This window comes from Chroicocephalus ridibundus, chromosome 24 (genome assembly GCF_963924245.1).
Source record: "Chroicocephalus ridibundus chromosome 24, bChrRid1.1, whole genome shotgun sequence".
Classification (NCBI taxonomy): Eukaryota; Metazoa; Chordata; class Aves; order Charadriiformes; family Laridae; genus Chroicocephalus; species Chroicocephalus ridibundus.
In genome coordinates, this window is record NC_086307.1 from 667,891 (window position 1) to 688,351 (window position 20,461).

The 20,461-nt window shown below is 63.7% G+C and overlaps 1 protein-coding gene across 6 annotated transcripts in view; it reads left to right on the plus strand.

Moving 5' to 3' along the window:
• The window catches only part of LRP1 (LDL receptor related protein 1), an 87,159-nt gene extending 68,226 nt beyond the window's left edge, over nt 1-18,933 (plus strand). For 2 of the 6 annotated variants that reach the window (XM_063359312.1, XM_063359316.1), the window contains 40 exons: nt 27-164; nt 704-820; nt 1,042-1,170; nt 1,567-1,689; nt 2,098-2,238; nt 2,323-2,510; nt 2,761-2,944; nt 3,168-3,253; nt 3,573-3,692; nt 4,054-4,241; nt 4,402-4,607; nt 4,845-5,033; nt 5,265-5,413; nt 5,846-5,939; nt 6,394-6,510; nt 6,619-6,738; nt 7,271-7,393; nt 7,758-7,883; nt 8,148-8,264; nt 10,142-10,248; nt 10,447-10,579; nt 10,843-10,962; nt 11,530-11,652; nt 11,921-12,064; nt 12,149-12,283; nt 12,520-12,639; nt 12,911-13,182; nt 13,274-13,452; nt 13,737-13,843; nt 14,042-14,158; nt 14,516-14,692; nt 15,085-15,225; nt 15,315-15,488; nt 15,578-15,739; nt 15,988-16,162; nt 16,503-16,607; nt 16,797-16,861; nt 17,127-17,214; nt 17,393-17,537; nt 17,870-18,933. In XM_063359312.1, the coding sequence (XP_063215382.1) occupies nt 27-164; nt 704-820; nt 1,042-1,170; nt 1,567-1,689; nt 2,098-2,238; nt 2,323-2,510; nt 2,761-2,944; nt 3,168-3,253; nt 3,573-3,692; nt 4,054-4,241; nt 4,402-4,607; nt 4,845-5,033; nt 5,265-5,413; nt 5,846-5,939; nt 6,394-6,510; nt 6,619-6,738; nt 7,271-7,393; nt 7,758-7,883; nt 8,148-8,264; nt 10,142-10,248; nt 10,447-10,579; nt 10,843-10,962; nt 11,530-11,652; nt 11,921-12,064; nt 12,149-12,283; nt 12,520-12,639; nt 12,911-13,182; nt 13,274-13,452; nt 13,737-13,843; nt 14,042-14,158; nt 14,516-14,692; nt 15,085-15,225; nt 15,315-15,488; nt 15,578-15,739; nt 15,988-16,162; nt 16,503-16,607; nt 16,797-16,861; nt 17,127-17,214; nt 17,393-17,537; nt 17,870-18,010 (5,585 nt within the window). In that variant the 3' untranslated portion in view covers nt 18,011-18,933. Of the gene's footprint in view, nt 1-26; nt 165-703; nt 821-1,041; nt 1,171-1,566; nt 1,690-2,097; nt 2,239-2,322; nt 2,511-2,760; nt 2,945-3,167; nt 3,254-3,572; nt 3,693-4,053; nt 4,242-4,401; nt 4,608-4,844; nt 5,034-5,264; nt 5,414-5,845; nt 5,940-6,393; nt 6,511-6,618; nt 6,739-7,270; nt 7,394-7,757; nt 7,884-8,147; nt 8,265-10,141; nt 10,249-10,446; nt 10,580-10,842; nt 10,963-11,529; nt 11,653-11,920; nt 12,065-12,148; nt 12,284-12,519; nt 12,640-12,910; nt 13,183-13,273; nt 13,453-13,736; nt 13,844-14,041; nt 14,159-14,515; nt 14,693-15,084; nt 15,226-15,314; nt 15,489-15,577; nt 15,740-15,987; nt 16,163-16,502; nt 16,608-16,796; nt 16,862-17,126; nt 17,215-17,392; nt 17,538-17,869 lie in introns of those variants that run through there. The other 4 variants (XM_063359314.1, XM_063359313.1, XM_063359315.1 and 1 more) reach the window with 4 other exon arrangements.
• Nucleotides 18,934-20,461: the final 1,528 nt, after the last annotated feature.

Consider the following 20,461-nt stretch of genomic DNA (forward strand, 5'->3'; position numbering starts at 1 on the left):
CCTTACCTGACGTTTCCTTCACAAAGCAGGTGGGAGGAAACCCAAGTGTCCGGCCAATTACTTCGCCTGCCCAAGTGGGAGGTGCATCCCCATGACTTGGACCTGCGACAAAGAGGACGACTGCGAGAACGGAGAAGACGAGACTCACTGCAGTGAGCGGCAGGGTGGGGAGAGCAAGGGGCTCCAGGGTGATGGCATGGGGTGGCAAGTGCAAGTGTGCTGGAGGGTAGGCAGGACCCTCTCCTCTCCCTGACATCCCTTTTCCAAGGACCGGACTCCAGATTTTTTCCCCCTCTGTGGTCTTATTCCACAAGTTTGGGCTTTTAACTGTGACCAATGCAAAAGTCCTGGTGCGTTTGTTTGCTCAGCGCATCCACAAGTGTCCGTGGTCATTTTGAAGGTGGCCAGTTATGGCTCACTTGAGTTACGTTTTCAGTTCCAACCTCCCTGAAGAAACCGCAGATGGAGCTGAGGAACTGGGGAACCTCCCCAGCTCCAGAGCAGGGAATCCCACACCGCTCCATGCAGAGCCTGCCAGCGTGGCGTGTGGGCACTGCCAGGCCTGGGCGAGCAGTAGCCCCAGCACCACCCTGGGCTCCAGCCCTGGAGTCCGGCTGGCCCAGTGTGGCCGTGCTCTGCTGCCGCGTCCTTCCCCCCGCATCGCCCTGGCTCTCACCCCTCCTCTCCTCTCCTCCTCTCCCAGACAAGTTCTGCTACCCCGTGCAGTTTGAGTGCAACAACCACCGCTGCATCTCCAAGCTCTGGGTGTGTGACGGGGCAGACGACTGTGGGGATGGCTCTGACGAGGACAGCCGCTGCCGTGAGTCTGCTCCAGCCCCTGCTCTCACCTCTCTCAGTCCCTGCCCGCGCTGCAGCTCCATCTCTGCGTATTCCTGCCTCTGCCCATCCCTTCTCCCACCTTTGCTTTCCTGTGCCATGGTCCTCACTGCTCTCCTGGGCCTTAGGACCCACATAGCCCAAGAGTGCCGGTTCTCCAGTGATGGGGGTGACTGGATTCCTTCCCGCTTCTCCCTTCCCCAGGGATGACCACCTGCAGCACAGGATCCTTCCAGTGCCCGGGCACCTATGTGTGCGTGCCGGAGCGCTGGCTCTGTGACGGAGACAAGGACTGTGCAGACGGAGCTGACGAGACCCTCGCTGCCGGCTGCTGTGAGTCCCCAGAGGGCTGGGTGCGTGGTGGGGCCAGAGGCTGGAGAGGAATGGGGTGTAGAGCAAGCCGAGCTGCCTGGGGGCCCCCCCCCCACTCCCTGGGGTCCCTGTCGGTAGCAGACAGGATGCCTTGTGCTGGACACGGGGACATTTGGGTGCCTTTCCCTGACTGCGAGGAGAGGAGGAGCATCATCCTGCACTAAGGGCACCATGTTGCCCGGGTGCTGTTCACAGCCATGGGATGAGGGCTCAGGCTGGGGGCGAAGGAGTGGGAGTCGCTGCCCCAACTGGGCTGTGCCTCAGCTCTTGTCCCCAGTGTCCTGAGACAAAGGGCTGGGGGGGCAGGCAGGAGAGCACGCAATCTGGCGGGGGGCTGACAGCCATGCCTCGTTGCAGTGTACAACAACACGTGCGACGAGCGGGAGTTCATGTGCGGAAACCGCCAGTGCATTCCCAAACACTTTGTCTGCGACCATGATGACGACTGTGGTGACGGCTCAGACGAGTCCCCAGAGTGTGGTGGGTTCCATGGGACTTGGGAGGATGACGAGGGCTGTATCTCCTGTGGCACTGGCCCTGGCAGCCACGCTGGGTCTCCTGGGTGCTGAGACGGGACCCTGAAAGGGTCTTCATCATCCAGAAGGGGTTTGATGGGAGACCAGGATGAGGGGGGAGCGGGAGGGGTTTGGTGCAGGAGAGCTGTCCCCCTCAGCCCCGCCGCAGGGCATGCGCCCTGGCACAGACCAGGTTTGGAGAGCACCAAAACCACCTGCATTTGCCACTTCCTTGGCCCCTGCGGTGCAGCACGGTCCTGAGGAGGCTGCAGGGAGGTTTGGGCGCCCATGCCATGGCTCTGTGGTGCCCCCGTAACTCCTGGCTGGCTCGGGAAGGTGGGCAGTGCCGTCTGAGCCCGCCACCCTCCTGCAGAGTACCCCACCTGCGGCCCCCACGAGTTCCGCTGCGCTAATGGCCGCTGCCTCAGCAACCGGCAATGGGAGTGCGACGGCGAGTTCGACTGCCATGACCACTCAGACGAGGCGCCCAAGAACCCGCGCTGCACCAGCCCAGGTACCTGTGGGGGCCGTGGCCGCGGAGCGGGGCCACCCGGCTGTCTCACGCTGACCACTGCCACCTCCCCTCCACCTGCTGCAGAGAACAAGTGCAACGACTCCTTCTTCCTCTGCAAGAACGGAAAGTGCATCCCAGAGGCACTGCTTTGCGACAACAACAATGACTGCACGGACGGCTCCGACGAGCTCAACTGCTTCATCAACGAGTGTCTCAACAAGAAGCTGAGCGGCTGTTCCCAGGAGTGCGAGGACCTCAAGATCGGATACAAGGTAGGGGCCCGCAGGCTGGGAGGCTCGGCTGGAGGGATGCTTTCCTGCTCCCTTAGCGTGAGGGTTGCTTCTGTCCTGCACCAGGGGCAAGGGGTGCGCACACAGGCTCTTTCGGCCCGTGATTGTGTGTGCTGCTCTTGTGTCTGCAAGCCGTCTGTGCCTGAGCCCACTTGTCCCATGGTGTGATGCCTGTCACGTCCCAGCGTGCAGGCCCTGGATATGTCTAACAGCTCCCGGTTGCCTCCTGCAGTGTAGATGCCGTCCTGGGTTCCGGCTGAAGGACGACGGGAAGACGTGCATTGACATCGACGAGTGCTCCACCACCTACCCCTGCAGCCAGAAGTGCATCAACACTCTGGGGAGCTACAAGTGCCTGTGCGTAGAGGGCTACAAGCTCAAACCTGACAACCCCACCAGCTGTAAAGCTGTCACAGGTGAGAGCTGAGAGCAAACTGGGAGGCAGGGATGCTCTTCTGGTGACCGTGGGATACTGCTGGCATTGGAGTCGGTCACGATGCTCTGCGAAGCAAAGTAGCTGCACCCGACTCAGGAAGGAGAGCTGGGAGGCGGTGGGGCAGGGAGGGCAGCAGATCCACAGGGGATCTGCCCGCGTCCCAGCAGCACTTCCCTGACACGTCTCATGGTTTCCCTGTGCAGATGAAGAGCCCTTCCTCATCTTTGCCAACCGGTACTACCTGAGGAAACTCAACCTGGATGGCTCCAACTACACGCTGCTCAAGCAGGTGCGAGAGGAGCCAGGAGCAGGAGGGGGCACCAGCCCCACGTGGCCAGGGGTTTGGGGTTGGAGAGGGGCCCTGCAGGGCAGGAGACCTGCCAGCCTGGGAGTTTGGGCTCTTGGCTTCCCAGGCAGACAGTAGATCCTGGGAATCCAGGATCTCGCTATGAGTATACAGGAGCTGCACAACAGTTGCCTGTAGGTGCTTTTAACTTCTCTGCTGCAGGGGCTGCAAGTTGAGGCTGGGGGCTCACTGGTCCCTGTAAAGCCCCCGTGACCCTGTGCTGGCAGGTGAGGCTGTTTCAACACTTCTCCCTTCCTCCCAGGGGCTGAACAACGCAGTGGCTCTGGATTTTGACTATCGGGAGCAGATGATCTACTGGACAGATGTCACCACACAGGGCAGCATGATCCGCCGTATGCACATCAATGGGAGCAACGTTCAGGTGGGGCCTGAGGCAGCGCCTTGGGCACCCCCGGTCCGGGCAGGGGGGGCACAGACTGGCACCACGGCCACCCTGGAACTGGGCACAAGCCCTGCTGTGGGGTCATCATTAGGCTCAGGGCATCAGCCCAGGTTGCTGCGGGGATGTTTCGCAGCACCCTCCTGATCAGAGGTGGGCTCCACGCTGCACCAAAGCAGTGGGCAAGGAGGGCTGGGGGAAGAGAGGAGTGAGGAAAGGGAGCTAGGCAGGACCATCTGCAAGGGCGATGTACCGGGGAAGGGGGATGTTGTCATCCCTGAGGGACCAGAGCAGGATATGGGTCTCCTTGTCCAGCTGCAACATCTCTGTTTTCTCCCAATAGGTTCTGCACCGCACTGGCCTCAGCAACCCTGACGGGCTGGCTGTGGACTGGGTGGGAGGCAACCTGTACTGGTGCGACAAAGGTCGGGACACCATCGAAGTGTCGAAGCTCAACGGCGCCTACCGCACTGTGCTGGTGAACTCGGGCCTGCGTGAGCCCCGGGCACTGGTGGTGGATGTGCAGAATGGGTGAGAGCATGGGGGACCTGGACCTTCCCCTCAACACAGGGAGGGGCTGGTGGCCCCCCTGCCGCCTTGCCGTGGTTTAGCCACACAATGGGCGGAGTGTGGCTGCCGCTGTGGCTTGGGCCAGACTCAGCCTCCCTCTGCTCTTCTCTTTCATGCCCAGTTACCTATACTGGACGGACTGGGGGGACCACTCCCTGATTGGGAAGATCGGCATGGATGGCACCAACCGCAGCGTCATCGTTGACACCAAGATAACTTGGCCCAATGGCCTCACCCTTGACTACATCAACAGCCGGATCTATTGGGCCGACGCACGGGAGGACTACATCGAGTTTGCCAGCCTGGACGGCTCCAACCGGCACACGGGTGAGAGCACCGGGGCTTTCGGGGCACTGCCAGGCCTTTGTGGGATGTGGGCTTTGGATTGGTTGTGGGAACAGGAGCCAGGGCTACTGGGCATGGTCCCCAGCTCCAGCAGCTCCTCTGTGCCTCTGACCGGGGGAAGAGGTTTGTTCCCAGGCTGAGCTGTCCCTGGAGAAAGGCTGCGCTGTGGGAGGGTGGTGTGGGGCAGCCCCTTGCTGAGCCGCCCACTCCCCCTTGCAGTGCTGAGCCAGGACATCCCGCACATCTTTGCACTCACCCTCTTTGAGGATTTCATTTACTGGACCGACTGGGAGACCAAGTCCATCAACCGGGCCCACAAGACTACGGGAGCCAACAAGACCCTGCTGATCAGCACACTGCACCGCCCCATGGACATCCACATCTACCACCCCTACCGCCAGCCTGACGGTGAGCCATGGGGCCAGGGATGAGGGGCTGGGGTGGCCCTGGCGCTGCGGAGCAGCCCTGGGCAGGAGGCTGGGACTGGGCACGACATGCAAAGGGACTCCAGGTCCAGGTTGGGCAGAGGGTGCAGGAGAGGGGTGCACGGTGAGAAGGGTCTCACAACCATGGGTTCATGTGCTACCCCGAGGGTCCCGCCCTTGTTCTGACTCACGGTTGTCTCTCTGCTCTCCCCAGTTCCCAACCATCCCTGCAAGACCAACAACGCTGGCTGCAGCAACCTCTGCCTCCTCTCACCGGGCGGGGGGCACAAGTGTGCTTGTCCCACCAACTTCTACCTGGGCAGCGATGGCAAAACCTGTGTCTCCAACTGCACGGCCAGCCAGGTAGCAGCCTGCCTGCACCGGGGACATCCCTCCTGTGGCGAGCATGTGCCTGTGCTCGTGTGCGTGTCCCTCCTGCCATGGTTCTGCCAGGTCCCAGCTCCTCTGCTTGTGCTGGTGCCTGCGCTGCGTATCTGGGTGCTGGTGCGCACACGCCTTCTCCAGGCGCGGGCAACACCTCCCTCCTGTGGCACTTCCCAGCACATACCGACTGCGGTCGTTTGGGGGTGCCCAGGGGAGCCAGAGACCCTCCGGCTCTGGAATGACCTTCTGCCAGCCCCCCTTCCCCCAGCGGCTGTGTGGCGTGGGCTCAGGTTAAGGCTTTGTTCCAGATCAGGACGGGGTGCCCTTGGCAGAGTTCCCTGGGGACAAAGCCCTCTGGGGTCCTCCCTCCCCATTCCGAGCTGCCCTCACAAGCTCATCTCTCCGTTGCAGTTTGTCTGCAAGAATGACAAGTGCATCCCTTTCTGGTGGAAATGCGACACCGAGGACGACTGTGGGGACCGTTCGGACGAGCCGGAGGACTGCCGTGAGTGCCGAGTGGGGCTGACCACAGCCCACGGTGCCTCCCAGCACCGCAGCCACGCTGCCTGGCTCTTGCCAGCCCTACGGCATCTCTGCTGGCTGGAGCAGCCGGGCGGTGCTTGTGTGGCTGCTCTCCCAAAGCCCTGCTGCTGCTCTGCCTTTGGGACAGTGCTGCTGCTCCCTGCCCAGCTCCGGCAGAGGGGAGGGTCACCCCGTTATCGGGGCTTAGAGAGCGGTGGGACAACACGCTGTCCCTGCCTGGGGTGTTGCCCCGTGGAGAACAACAGCCAACTGCTGCCGTGGGGGCAGAGCTGCCCCTTCGCTGCAGCAGAGCCCAGGGCTGGGTTCTCGGTGCTCAGTCCCTGCTGAGGACCCCAGAGAGGAAAGCGGGAGGTTAAGGTTTGCCCTGAAAATGTTCCCCAGAGCAAACATCTCACCCTGTCTTACTCGCCCCACAGCTGAGTTCAAATGCAGGCCAGGGCAGTTCCAGTGCTCCACTGGGATCTGCACCAACCCAGCCTTCATCTGTGATGGAGACAACGACTGCCAGGACAACTCAGATGAAGCCAACTGCGGTAGGTTCTCCACCTCCCCTTGCAGCCCCCAAACCCCAGCAGCGCTGCAGCGTCTCAGCAGAGCAGAATGTGGCGTGTCAGCTTTTGACCGTGCTGCCTCCCTTCCAGATATCCACGTCTGTCTGCCCAGCCAGTTCAAATGCACCAACACCAACCGCTGCATTCCTGGCATTTTCCGCTGCAATGGTCAGGACAACTGTGGTGACGGCGAGGATGAGAAGGACTGCCGTAAGTGGGGAGCTGTTAGCCGCGTTAGGGATGGGGAGCATGCAGGGTTCGGGTGAGTTCAGTGCTGCATCAGATCTGTGTCTCTGGGTATTGGCTTCTCCGCAGGCTGGCTTCTGGGTGATCCTGCCCCTGGGCACGGGGCTTTCTCCTTACCTCTGCTCTGCATAGAGCCTCTGTCCACCTCACCCTGCTTCCCCTACAGACAATGCTGTTTCCTAGTGGAAACTAAATCCTTAAATCCCTCAGGGTGACAAGTTCAATATTTGCTGTGGATTTGCACCAAACCTGTTGCACAGCTGAGGGATCTCGTGGCTTCTGCCCTGTCTCCCTGCAGCTGGTCGAGCCTTCTGGGATCACCACAGGGCTCCTCTCCCCTCCCCTCTTGCGTTACATGGTCACCAAGCGTGGCCAGAAACTTGTGATGCCCAGAGTGTCTGCGCACCTCTGCTCCGTGGGGTGTTCTTTGCGGGGTGGTGCTGGCAGACCCCTGCCCGCCCTGTTGCCTCTCCTGACTCTGTTCTCCCTCCTGCAGCGGAGGTGACTTGTGCCCCCAACCAGTTCCAGTGCGCGATCACCAAGCGCTGCATCCCCCGCGTCTGGGTGTGCGACCGGGACAACGACTGTGTGGATGGCTCCGATGAACCTGCCAACTGCAGTAAGAAGCCTGCGCAGGGAAGGGGGGGTGGGTCCGGCCACACCGAAACCGGGAGCTCCCCTGCAGCCAGTCACGACTGTGTGTCTTTGCCCGCGGGATGGCGAGTCCCTGTTCAGTCCCTGCAGGGGCTGCAGGCAGAGGGTGATGGTGGCGGTGGCTCTGCCTGGGTGTTTCCCGCTGAGATATTCCTCTCTGACTTCTCCCGGGAGAACTGCTTGAAAGGGTGAACTCCCCTTTCCAAGCAAGGGTGCTGCAGTCAGCTCCAGGCTGCTGGCACAAGGTGTTCATCAGCCTTGCAGAGAAAGAAATGTGCCTGGCCAAAGCTAACGCCACCTCCCCTCCCCATATCCCTGTCACCCCCCAGCACAAATGACGTGTGGTGTGGACGAGTTCCGGTGCAAGGACTCGGGCAGGTGCATCCCAGCACGCTGGAAGTGCGATGGGGAGGACGACTGTGGGGACGGGTCCGACGAGCCCAAGGAGGAATGCGGTGAGCAGAGAGTGGGGCTGGGGAGATGAGCCCAGAGGGAATCTTGTGCCCCCCACCTTCCCTGAGGGTCAGGCTGCCCTGGCGCTCTGTCCCCTCCACCTTCCTGGGGTGCCTGGGGCTGGGGGAGGTTTTAGCTGCTCCTTTTCCGACCCACATGGGCGCTGCTGGCAGAGAGCAGCACTGCCCACCCTGCTAGCTGCCATGGCCATCCCTCCCCTTGTGCAGGGACAATGCTGATGCCTGTCCCTCTCTCGTCCCTCCCAGACGAACGCACCTGTGAGCCCTACCAGTTCCGCTGCAAGAACAACCGCTGCGTGCCGGGTCGCTGGCAGTGCGACTACGACAACGACTGTGGGGACAACTCAGATGAGGAGAGCTGCAGTACGTGCCACATCCAAGCCTTTGCTATCCTGGGAGCCGGCTGTGCGGTGGAGAAGGGAGCGGTTCAGATCCCCCCAGCCCCTCTGGTGCGGGCTGTCCCCCCAGCTATGGGGGCTGATGGCTGGGGAAGCCCAGGGAGCTGCCTCTTTCCCCTGGAGAGAACGTGCCTGACTCCAGGGGTCTGCTGGCCTGGTCCCGCAGCCAGGGCTTGGCTGCCAGCTGTTCTGAGGAGAGTCCCCAGGGTGGGACAGGTAAAAGGGAGGAGGTGACCCCAGCACCCTCCCTGGCACGCAGCACACGGGCCCTGTGCGGCCATGCTCGCTCGTGGGGCTTGTGGGTACCTCGTCCCACTCATGGGCACTTCACCCCACTCGTGGGCACCTCATCCCGCTCGCGGTGGAGCAGGTTTGCTGTAGAGCATCGCCCCGTGCGTTGGCCCAGCCTGGCAGGCAGCACCCTTTGGAACGGTTTGGCCTGGGAGGGCAGCGGGGACACACGGAGGCTTTGGGAGGGGAGCTGTGGAACCAGCTGAACCCAGGTCACAAACCTGACCTGGATCAGCCTGTGGGAAGGCGGCTGGTCCCCAGAAGCCACAGCGGACGGTCACGTTGCTGCCCCTTAATGAGTTATCGCTTGTTAGTGGAGCTGTGCCAGCACCCGCCCTGCTGAGCAGCAGGGGACTGGGACCGTCCACAGGTCCTGGGGCTCTGCTGCAGGCAGGAGCCCGGTCCCGTCCCTCTGGAGGGGCCTGAGCTGACCATGGGATGGCCCCTGGGTCTGTGGCCAGCTGCGGGGGCCCAGGCAGAGCCAGACTCTCTTCCCACCGTGCAGCACCTGCTCCGGGTCCCTCTGTCTCCCTGCAGCTCTCTAGGGCACAACTTTTTTTTCTTTTCTGTTGTTTTCATGTCGTGTTTTTGAGTTTGTGCCATTTCACTTCATCTTATGTTTTTCTCCATTTTCACACTGTCGTTATGGGGCGCTCAGAGGTAGGTTCCTGCCAAAATCTTTTAATTCCATGTACAGATTCTCTAAAATAAATGAAGGCAATAAATTCCAGGTGAGGGCAGAGGGGTCGGGACTGGACAACCCAGGTGGATTTACTGAGCATCAGCACCAGCATCTCCCTCCGCTGGAGCCGCAGTCAGGGAGGGTCCGACCCTGCTGGCTCCACTGCCAGGACCCGTGCATGGCTCATTCGTGCCTCCAAAATCTGTCCCCACCTTGACCCTTCCTGCTGCAGCTGGACACCCCCTGCCCCTCTCGTCCGCTCAGTCCTGTCAGCTTCTGCACTGGCCGGAGCGGCTGCCTGCCCCGACACCTGGGGCCTCCCCGGGGCGATGGGGAGGGGAAGGGTCCCCAGAGATGTCCCGGGTGGGCGGCCGCGCCGCTGCCCTCCTCCTGCAGACGATTTGGCACCATTGGTGCCGGCCCAGTGGGTGCGTTGAGCTGCGAGAGGCCGTGTGTCCCCATGCCCTGTGAGGGGAGGACGGGTGAGCCAGCTCTGCCAGACCTGGCCAGGGCGCCGCTGCCTCTCCTCCTGCCCCAGCCTTCAGTGGAGAACGGCCTGGGGGACAAGTGTAGTGGGACACTGCCAGAAATGAGTCTGTATGTCCATAGTACCCCCAAAAAACCCCATTTCCCCGCAAGAAGATGGGAGCCCTGGAGTGGGATGGGAAGGGGGCTGGGAGCTGGTATCAGCTGTGCCCCTCTCTGGCAGTTCCCCCGGCTCTGCTTGCACCCACCCTGTCCCCAGTGCCACTGGATGTGTGTCTGTGTCAGCCTGTGCCCCCCCTAAGCTGTTGGCTAGGGACACCTTCTGCCCTCGCAGCCCTGCCCGCAGCCTGCGCCCCTGACTGCCCTCTGTTCTGTGTCCCCAGCGCCCCGGCCCTGCTCCGAGAGCGAGTTCTCCTGTGCCAACGGCCGCTGCATCGCCGGCAGGTGGAAGTGCGATGGGGACCACGACTGTGCGGATGGCTCTGACGAGGTACAGTACCGAGAGCAGAGGCTCCCTGCCAACACCTTCGCCCTGTCCACGTGTGGGACTGGGGACGCTGCTGCTGCCAGGGGTCCCCCACCCCCAGGAGGGGCTGAGAGCCTGGTCCTGGGGTGCAGACGCAGGATGGGAGGCTGTCGCTGCCGGGGCTGTCCCCGCTGACTGCTGTCCCTCGCCCTGCCCCTGCAGAAAGACTGCACGCCACGCTGCGAGTTCGACCAGTTCCAGTGTAAGAACGGGCACTGCATCCCTATGCGCTGGCGCTGCGATGCTGATGCGGACTGCATGGATGGCACCGACGAGGAGAACTGCGGCACTGGGGGTAATGGCAGCGCTGCGTGGCTCCCTCAGGGCTGGTCGTCCTCCCCCCTTGACCTCATGTCTCCTGTGTCCTTGCTGGGGGTGGAAGCACTCCCCTGTGCATGTGTCCGCACCCTCTGCCCGGCCCCAGGGCATCACAGATACATAGCTGAGCCCTGGAGAGCCCCCAGCTATGCTGGAAATTGGAGTTGTGGCTGCAGACCGGCATTTCGGCAGCCAGGCAGCACTGGCTGACATGTCTCCTCTTGCCCTGTGCTGTGACAGTTCGCACGTGTCCGCTGGACGAGTTCCAGTGCAACAACACGCTGTGCAAGCCCCTGGCCTGGAAGTGCGATGGGGAGGATGACTGCGGGGATAACTCAGATGAAAATCCGGAGGAGTGCTGTGAGTGACACCGCGACACCGCGTTGCCTCTCCCCACTCCTGGCAAAGCCCCTGCCTGGCACACTGGGGCCGCAGCCCACTCCCAGCACCCACGTGCCGGGGAGGGGTGACAGTCCCAGAGCTTGGGCACTGCTGTGGGTACCCGGGGGGGCTGTTGGTACCTCGGGCACCGCTGTGGGTACCCGGGGGGGCTGTGGGTACCTCTGGCAGCTCGACGTGTCCCCTCTAGATGGGTCCCCCAAGGGGCGGCTGGTGGGGCCAAGGGGGCAGGAGGTGGCTCTGGTTGAGAGAGCGGTCGCAGAGGTGCTGAGCCAGGTGTGGGGCTGGCAGTGGGGAGCCGGGGCTGAGAGGGCAGGGGGCTGGGTAGAAGAGGGCTGACCCTGACAGCAGCCGGGCAATTGTCTTTGCTTCAGTCTCTTTGCTTTAGTCTCCGGAGCCCGCTCGCCCTCGTGGGACAGGCATCCCCAGAGAGCGGGCAGAGGCCGAGCAGCAGCTCATGACAAGTGTGACAGCCTGGCTATGGCGTCTCCTTTCACCGTCACCATTTGTTTCTGTTTGCTGGTGCAGTGAAATTCCAGTGTCCCCCCAACAGACCGTTCCGCTGCAAGAACGACCGGGTATGTCTGTGGATCGGTCGACAGTGCGACGGCATTGACAACTGTGGAGACAACACGGATGAGAAGGACTGCGGTGAGTGGGGCTGCCCGTGGGCACCGCTCTGCATCCAGCGTGGACGGGGCAGTGGGTCGCCACTGCCCTTGGGCTGCTCCTCGCAGAGCCCTGGGTTTAGCCCAGGTGTTGGGGTTTGCTTTGCCTGCTCCTTCCCAAAACCAGGAGGCTGGTGCAGGCATCCTGGGTCCTTGCCTGGTCCCTTCCTGCACCGTTCACAGCCTGTGGCTCCTGTGGGGAGGTTGCCCAGGGACACGGAGGGTCACAGCCCCTGCCTGTGCTCCCACAGAGTCTCCCACGGTGAAACCCAAGAGTTGCAGCCAGGACAAGAACGAGTTCCTGTGCGAGAATAAGAAGTGCATCAGTGCCAACCTCCGCTGCAACTTCTTTGATGACTGCGGAGATGGCTCTGATGAGGAGTCCTGCTCCCACGGTGGGTGGGGAGCCGGGGTGCTGGGGGAGGCGAGGGTGGACACTGGGGAAGCCGCGAAGGCACTGACGGCATGTCCCGCCCCAGACCACAAGTCCTACGACTGCATGACCAACACCACCATGTGTGGAGACGAGGCCCAGTGCATTCAGTCGCAGTCCACCACATACTGCACGTGCCGCAGAGGCTTCCAGAAGGTGCCAGACAAGAACTCCTGCCAAGGTACTTCCCGCTGCTGCTGGAGAGGGCTTGGGGTCAGGCTGTTGGGTTTATGGTTGGTTTTTGCCAGTAAGATGTGTCTTCGCGCCTGCGGAGTGTCTGGGGCATCAGAAATGGTGTCCTTGGGGCACAAACGTGGGGAATGGGGAGAGACGGGGTCCCAGACCAGCCCCCAGAGAGGGGGGCATGGGGGGCATTGCATGGGGGCACCCCCTTGACTCCTGTCTCCCGCTGCCCAGATGTCAACGAGTGCCTGCGCTTTGGGACCTGCTCCCAGCTCTGCAACAACACCAAGGGCTCCCACGTCTGCAGCTGTGCCAAGAACTTCATGAAGACGGACAACATGTGCAAGGCAGAAGGTCAGGAGGGAACGGGGGCCTGCACAGACCCTGTGCGTGCCCGTGCCACCCTGCAGGACCCAACCGCTCTTCCCTCCCTGCTCTGCCTGCTCCCCCTGCACCTCTGCCCACCCTTCCGTGGCACTGCTGGTGCCGTCAGTCTGTCCGTCCCTGGCAGAGAAAGCCCCAAGGGGGTGCCAAGCTCCCGACGACCCTGTCCCCTGCCCCACCGTGGAGCTGGGCTGAGCCCCTCCTCCCAGCCCAGCGCGCACCAACAGCTCCTCCTCTGCAGGCTCTGAGCACCAAATCCTCTACATCGCGGACGACAACAAGATCCGGAGCATGTACCCCTTCAACCCCAACTCCGCCTACGAGCCAGCCTTCCAGGGTGACGAGAACGTGCGCATTGATGCCATGGACATCTATGTCAAGGGCAACAAGATCTACTGGACCAACTGGCACACGGGCAGGATCTCATACCGGGAGCTGCCTGCCTCCTCTGCTGCCTCCACCGCCTCCAACCGCAACCGGCGCCAGATCGACGGCGGCGTCACCCACCTGAATGTGAGCTCTGTTGGGGGCATGGCGGGAGGCACCAAGGCCAGGCTGCCGGTGTCCTCTGCCCTCACCTCTCCCCCCTTTCTGCCTTTCACAGATCTCAGGGCTGAAGATGCCGCGGGGAATTGCCATCGACTGGGTTGCTGGGAACATCTACTGGACAGACTCAGGGCGAGATGTCATTGAAGTGGCGCAGATGAAAGGCGAGAATCGCAAGACGCTGATCTCGGGCATGATCGACGAGCCCCACGCCATAGTAGTCGATCCACTTAGGGGGTGAGAGACTTGAGCCCTTTCTCCCTTCCCTCTGCCCAGCCCTCACCGCGGCCCCCCACACCACCAAGCCCGTCCGTGGCAGAAGCTCCCTGTGCTCCACGTCACTCTCCATGTCAGCTCGAGTTGCTGTGCCTTGGAATCAGCCCTTGGGATCACGTCAGTGACTCCAGGACACTGTGGGGAGAATGCGGGCGGGTTTCTCCACCCATGGGGCATTGGACTGTCCTGCTCTTCCCCTCCTCCTTGCTCCCCTGCCGGGAATGACCTGCCCATGTCCTTCACAGGACTATGTACTGGTCAGACTGGGGCAATCACCCCAAGATTGAGACGGCCGCTATGGACGGGACACTGCGCGAGACCCTGGTGCAGGACAACATCCAGTGGCCAACAGGTGAACAAAGAGGGGCGCCAGGACGGGCACGAGGGGTGGCGAAAGCCTCGACAGGACGGACGTACAACTGGCTCGTGTTGGGGAGGCTGCGCCTGGCAGCTCTGAGCCCCGTGACAGGAGCGTGTGGGGGCCACGTGGTCAGGAGGGGCTCGCGGTGGGCTGGGGGTCTGTACCTCACCGCGGTTTGTGCCCCCACAGGCCTGGCCGTGGACTACCACAATGAGCGGCTGTACTGGGCCGACGCCAAGCTCTCTGTCATCGGCAGCATCCGGCTCAATGGCACCGACCCCGTCGTGGCCATTGACAACAAGAAGGGTGAGCAGCCCCCAAGACCCACCAGAGCAGCAGGGAGGAGAGGGACCTGCCCAGGGGCGATGTCCCCAGGGTGGGGTCCCAGCACAGCCCAGCTCCCTGGGGCCCCTGGGCTGGGCCACGCTGCAGGGCAGACCCCAGTGTGGAGCCAGGGATGCTCGGCAGATGGCAGTGAGCACGGGCTTTCCTCGTTAAACACTCCACAGCAGGACAAGAGCCTGCTGGCACTGCTGTCCCCCAACACTGTCCCCCTTATATGGGGGTGGGAGGCCCTGGCCTGAGATCCATCCAGAATCCCTCACCCACCCTGCCCGGTCTGTGCCACCCCTGCCTGCACATGTCCCCTCCTCGCTTCCCCAGGGCTGAGCCATCCTTTCAGCATCGACATCTTTGAGGACTACATCTACGGCGTCACCTACATCAACAACCGCATCTTCAAGATCCACAAGTTTGGGCACAAGGCTGTCACCAACCTGACGTCTGGCCTCAACCATGCCACCGACGTCGTGCTCTACCACCAGTACAAGCAACCGGAGGGTGCGTGCTGGGCCTGGGACCCCCGTCCTGCTCCCAGGATGGGAGCGGGGGGTGCCCGGGGCCTCCTCTCTGATGTGGGGTGCCAGAGGGCGAGGGGAGTGCTGTCAGAGCTTGGGGCAAGAGGGGACTCGGCCACCCAGCTTCCCTGCCCAAAGTCGGCGGGCATCTGGATGGGCAGCGCAGGGGGGGTTAGTGGGGAGGGGGGTGGACTGGGGGGAGGCCAGCAGCAATGGCGAGCTGGCAGCTGTGCGGCATCAGGGGACGGGCAGAGGGCTTGGGCAGCTGTAGGGCCGTGGGGGATGCCCTAAAGCTGTTGGGGGGTAGTCGTTTGCCTGAGGGCTGTGGGTCACCCCAGCGTCCTCACCCCCCCTCATCCCCTCCCCTCTTGGCAGTGACCAACCCTTGCGACCGCAAGAAGTGCGAGTGGCTCTGCCTGCTCAGCCCCAGCGGCCCCGTCTGCACCTGCCCCAACGGCAAGCGCCTGGACAACGGCACCTGCGTGGTCATTCCCTCGCCCACCGTCTCCCCCGTCGGTAGGTGGTCTGGAGGAGGAGGAGGAGGAGGAGGAGGAGGAGGGTCCCGCTTTGCACGCTCCCGCTCACCTCCATCCCTCTCTTCCCAGTGCCCACCACTGACACCTGCGACCTGGTCTGCCTGAACGGCGGCAGCTGCTTCCTCAACGCCCGCAAACAGGCCAAGTGCCGCTGCCAGCCCCGCTACAACGGGGAGAAGTGCCAGATCGACCAGTGCTCCGACTACTGCCAGAACGGGGGCACGTGCGCCGCCTCCCCATCGGGTGAGGCTGCTGGGGGCGAGCTGGGGGGGTCGGGGCTGGTCCTGGGCAAACAGACAGACGGGGAGCACGCTGATGGCTCTTGTCCTCAGGCATGCCGACCTGCCGCTGCCCCACCGGCTACACGGGGCCCCAGTGCAACCAGCAAGTATGCACAGACTACTGCATGAACAACGGCAGCTGCACCGTCAACCAGGGCAACCAGCCCAACTGCCGCTGCTTGCCCACCTTCATTGGGGACCGCTGCCAGTACCGTGAGTGCTGCCTGTCCCTGGCGAGGGTGGCTGGGGAGGGTCAGACTGACCGGTCCCCCCTTTTCTGGGGGATACTTTTTGGGGACCTTTGGGGACAGTGCCTGAGAGGTTGGACTCCCAGATTACCCTCTTTTGGGGGTCTGGGGACCCGGGGTGGTGTGGTGCTCTGTGGGGGACCGGGGCCACGAGCAGCACTCTGGAGGGGGCCGGTGTGGGGCGGCCCACCCTGACCACACCGTCCCCTGCAGGGCAGTGCTTCGACTACTGTGAGAACGACGGCATCTGCCAGATGACGAGCAGTGGCGCCAAGCAGTGCCGGTGCCCTCCGCAGTTCGAGGGCACCCAGTGCCAGGACAACAAGTGCTCCCGGTGCCAGGAGGGCAAGTGCAGCATCAACAAGCAGAGCGGAGAAGTCTCCTGCATGTAGGTGCCAGGGACATCGAACTCAAGGGAGGAAGAGGGGATGGTGGGCAGAAGGACCTGAAAAAACCACCCGCGTCCCGGTGGCCTGATCGCTGGGGACTGGCTGTGGCTGAGCAATGCTGAGTCAGTAATTCAGGACAGCTAAGGAATCCGGGAGAGCTCAGGGCTCTGCGAGGAGGCGATGGAGCTGTCTCTCCCCCAAGCCCATCCTGATGTCCCAGCAGCCATCGCTGCGGCACAGCGATGGGCTACCAGCCCCCAGCAAGCAGTCCTGGGTGCTGGGCGCGGGGGCATGGGGAGGGCAGGGGTGCACGTGTGTCTGATCCTCTCTACCCCGCAGCTGCCCAGATGGCAAGATAGCGCCCAGCTGCCTGACCTGTGACAATTACTGCCTGCACGGCGGTACCTGCTCCATCAGCGACAAGACGCAGCTGCCCGAGTGCCTGTAAGCAGATCTGGGGGCTGGGGGGTGCTACAGGCGGGCTACTTGCCCCCTCAAGCAGAGGGAGCAGGCGACTGACAGACCCCAATCTGTGTGTCCCCCCCAACCCCAGGTCTGTGCCCCACCTCTCCCTCCCCCTCCCCGCATGCTGTCCTGCCCCCGCTAACCCCGGTGCTCTCCCCGTGCTCTCAGGTGCCCGGTGGGGGTGACGGGGACGCGCTGCGAGGACTTCATTGTCAGCGAGCAGCAGAGCAACCGTACGTATGGGGCAGTCCTGTCCCGGGGAGCACTGCGAGGCCTGACACCAAACCGGAGGGGTCGGGGGCACATATTTGCCTGTGAAGGCGGGGTTGCCTGGTGCCCCTGTGCAACTCCTGAACCCCATTCCTAGGGGGGGGGGGGGGGGGGATGTCCTTTCCCGCAGGCAGGGCCAGCCCTGGCTGCTGGACCCACTGCTGCCCGGGCAAGCGGTCGCCAGTCCCTGTGCATTCTCTGACCGTCCCTGCACCTCTCGTCCCGCAGGAACGGCCTCCATTGTCATCCCCATCCTGCTGCTCCTCATCCTTCTCACCGTGGTGGCTTTTGTCTGGTACAAGTGGAGGATTAAAGGGTGAGTCCAGGCTGCTGGGCACCGGGAGGGAGCATTACCCAGCCAGGACGGAAGCCCCCTCTGCAGGGCTTGAAAGCCTCGACTGTGCGGGACAAGCAGGACCCGCTGGTGGGGTGGGGGCCCCGTTCGCTGCAGGCTGTGTTGCTGGCACTGACCCCCTGTCTCACACCCTCCCCAGTGCCAAGGGCTTCCAGCACCAGCGGATGACGAATGGTGCCATGAACGTGGAGATTGGGAACCCCACCTACAAAATGTACGAGGGGGAGCCCGACGACGATGTGGGGGAGCTGCTGGACGCAGACTTCGCCCTGGACCCTGACAAGGTGAGGAGCGGGGTCCCCGTGGCACAGAGGGGCCATCAGCTGTGCGAGGTCCAGCCCAAAGCGGGGGATGCCGAGGGCGTGCGTGTCGAGGGGGGGGCACATCGCTGCTGCAGCGTGAGGGCTCCAGGGGCTGCTCTCTGTGCAGAGGGGCTGGGGGCTCCGAGGGGCTGCAAAAGCTTCAGGGGTGGGGGCTGTGGGGAGGGATGGCAGCAGCCACAGGGTCAGTGGTGCCGTACCAGGAGGGGGTTGTGGCCGGTGCGGGCTCTTGCCCAGGCACCCTGGGCCAAGGAGCGCCTCCATGCCCCGTCCCACTCACTCCCCCCTCTCCGCAGCCCACCAACTTCACCAACCCCGTCTACGCCACGCTGTACATGGGCGCCCACAACAGCCGCAACTCGCTGGCAAGCACGGACGAGAAGCGGGAGCTGCTGTCGCGGGGTGCAGACGACGACCTGGCAGACCCCCTGGCATAGGGGCAGGACAGGGGCAAAGGGCTGCCGGGCCCCCGCGCGCGGGCCCAGCACAGACACCCATTGCAGGAGGCAGGCGGGGGCCGGGGGAGCCAAGAGCCACTGTATAAATGTACAAATGAAGGATTATTACTTTTCTATGTGAGCAGTATTATTACCTGTATATTCCCCGGTACCAGGCCTCGGCGCCTCTCATTGCCAGATCCGGCTTCGGTTTATTTTAAATCTCTTTACATTGGGCCCCCCCTTCCTCCCCTGAGCCAGCGTTTGGGAGCAGGGGCTGCGCCGGGACAAAGGCACTGGGGCCGCACGGCCAGGGCTGACGGGAGACGCGGGTCACCGCTGCGCAGGGCGCGGGCAGGAGGGGGGCAGAGCGGGGGCCGTACCCTCCCCAGCTCTGGGCTCTGCCCCCCCCGGCCCCTGCAGCTCCCCTCTACTGGGGGCCGGTTTCCTTCCCCCCTCCCCCCCACCCCCCCCCGCCAAATCTGCTGCTCCCCGGGTCCCTCCTCCTGCAGCTTGGCCTCTGCCAACCTCCCTCGGTCCCCATTCCCCTCCCTGCCCACCTTTTCCTCCACTGTCCCCCCACCCCGCTGCTCCCTCCCGACCATTCTTGGCTCTGCCCGACTCTTCTGGGGGACAGGGACAAGAGTCCCCACTGCTGCCCCCAGCCCTGTTGCGGCGCGGAGGGTCCCCAGCCCCACGGCCCCTCGCTCAGGCTTGTCGCCTACACCTCACCTGCTCTCCAACATGCACATTTTTTAACAGGAAAAAAAAAGGAAGAAAAAAAAAAAAAACAAAAACATGGAAATGACCTAGCTTTTATAGTAGAAATAAATAAACGCATGTGGGGGGAGGGCGGGGGGCGACCCCATCCTTTTATTGGGGGGAAAATGTTTTAATAATTTTTGCTGGATTACTTTACAACTAAACAAAACAGATATTGTTATAAATAAAATTTTTAAAAACTGACGAGCCGGGCTGCTGCTTGGTGGGAAGGGACGTGCTGGGGAGGTGGCGGGGGGGGGGAGCCCAGGCCCCAGTGCCAGCCGGGCTCCGGGTCCCCCGGTGCGGGGGTGGGGGGGGTGCGCGCTCTCGGGGTGCGGCGCTCGGGGGGGGGTGTGTGTGGTGTGTGTGTGTGTGTGTGTGCGCACACGCGTCTGCGACGGCTCCCCACAGCGCCTCCCGGGGCACGCGGCTGCTGCTGCCCCGGCGGCGGCTCCTTCCCGTGCGCGGCGGGGAGCAGAGACACCCCGAGGCACCGGGCACCGAGCGCCGGACACCGGGCACCGAGCGCCGGACACAGGCCTTGGGCCCCGGCGGTGCGCGGTGCCAGAAGCCGCCACCAGGTGGCGCCGCCGCCCTCGAGAACGGAGCGGGGGGGCCGCGAGCGCCGCCCGTGTGTGTGTGCCCCGCGTGTCCTCCGTGTGTCCCCCCCGTCTGCACCCCCCGCTCCGTGCCCCCCCGTGGCGCAGGGCCCGGTCCCGCAGAGCCTCCCGCGGGGGGGTGGGGGGTGCTGGGGCTGCGCTGAGCGAGGGCTGGGGTCGCCTGCCCGGCGTCCGTCCCTCCCCAGTGATCGCTCGTGTGCCGCGGCCACGCTCCTCCCGCGCAGCCCTGGGCACTGGGCCGCGGCCGGCAGGGACGGCCGGGGGGGCACTAGGTGTTGAGGGTGCGGGGCTCGGGATGGACCCCCCGGGAAGGACCCTCCCTCTCTCCTCGGACGGCAGCGGGGGCCGGAGGGCAGGGCCGGCCGGCCCGGGGTCTCGCGTCCGCCGCGGCGGGCTCGGGCTGAGCGGGACGGGGGTCGGGGCCGGGACGAGCTCGGGGCGTGAGGCCTTTGGGCCGGCAGCCGCCCGCGGCCCCGCTCGGCCGCGCCGTGTGCCCGGGCCGCAGCAGCAGAGCCGGGTGCGGGGTGCGAGGGGAGCCCGCGGCCGTGGCGGGGCCCCCGTGGCACCCCCGGCCTGTGGCTCGGCAGCGCGGGACGACCCGCAGCACCCTCCTTGCCAGCACCCGCCCCCCCCGCCGATGCCTCCGGCCCCCCCGGTCCCCTGCGGATGCCGAGCCGAGGACGCGGCTGCTGCCTTTGAAAACCCCCAAACCCCTCTGCAAAGGGATCCGGCGCGGCCCGAGCGCAGCGCGGCCCTCAGATCTATTTCAATACCGGCTCTTTGTTCACTTATCGGTTTCTTATATCTTCTCTAGAGGTTTTTTTCTCCCTTTCCTCTCTCTCCCCCCCCCTTTTCTCTTCTTTTTCCTTCAATCTTTTTTTATTTTTTTAAGCCTTCACTTGTTTCCCCTCGCCATGCTTCTGCCCTCCCAGATCCAAGGCCAGTGGGCTGTTAATTGGGTGGGAGGGGTCTTCCCAGAGCCCCCCGGACCCCTGCAGACCCTGGTGTCCCTTTGCTGCCTGGCGAGACTGTCAGGGACACCGGGACCCCCCCGGGGGTTGGCTCTGGC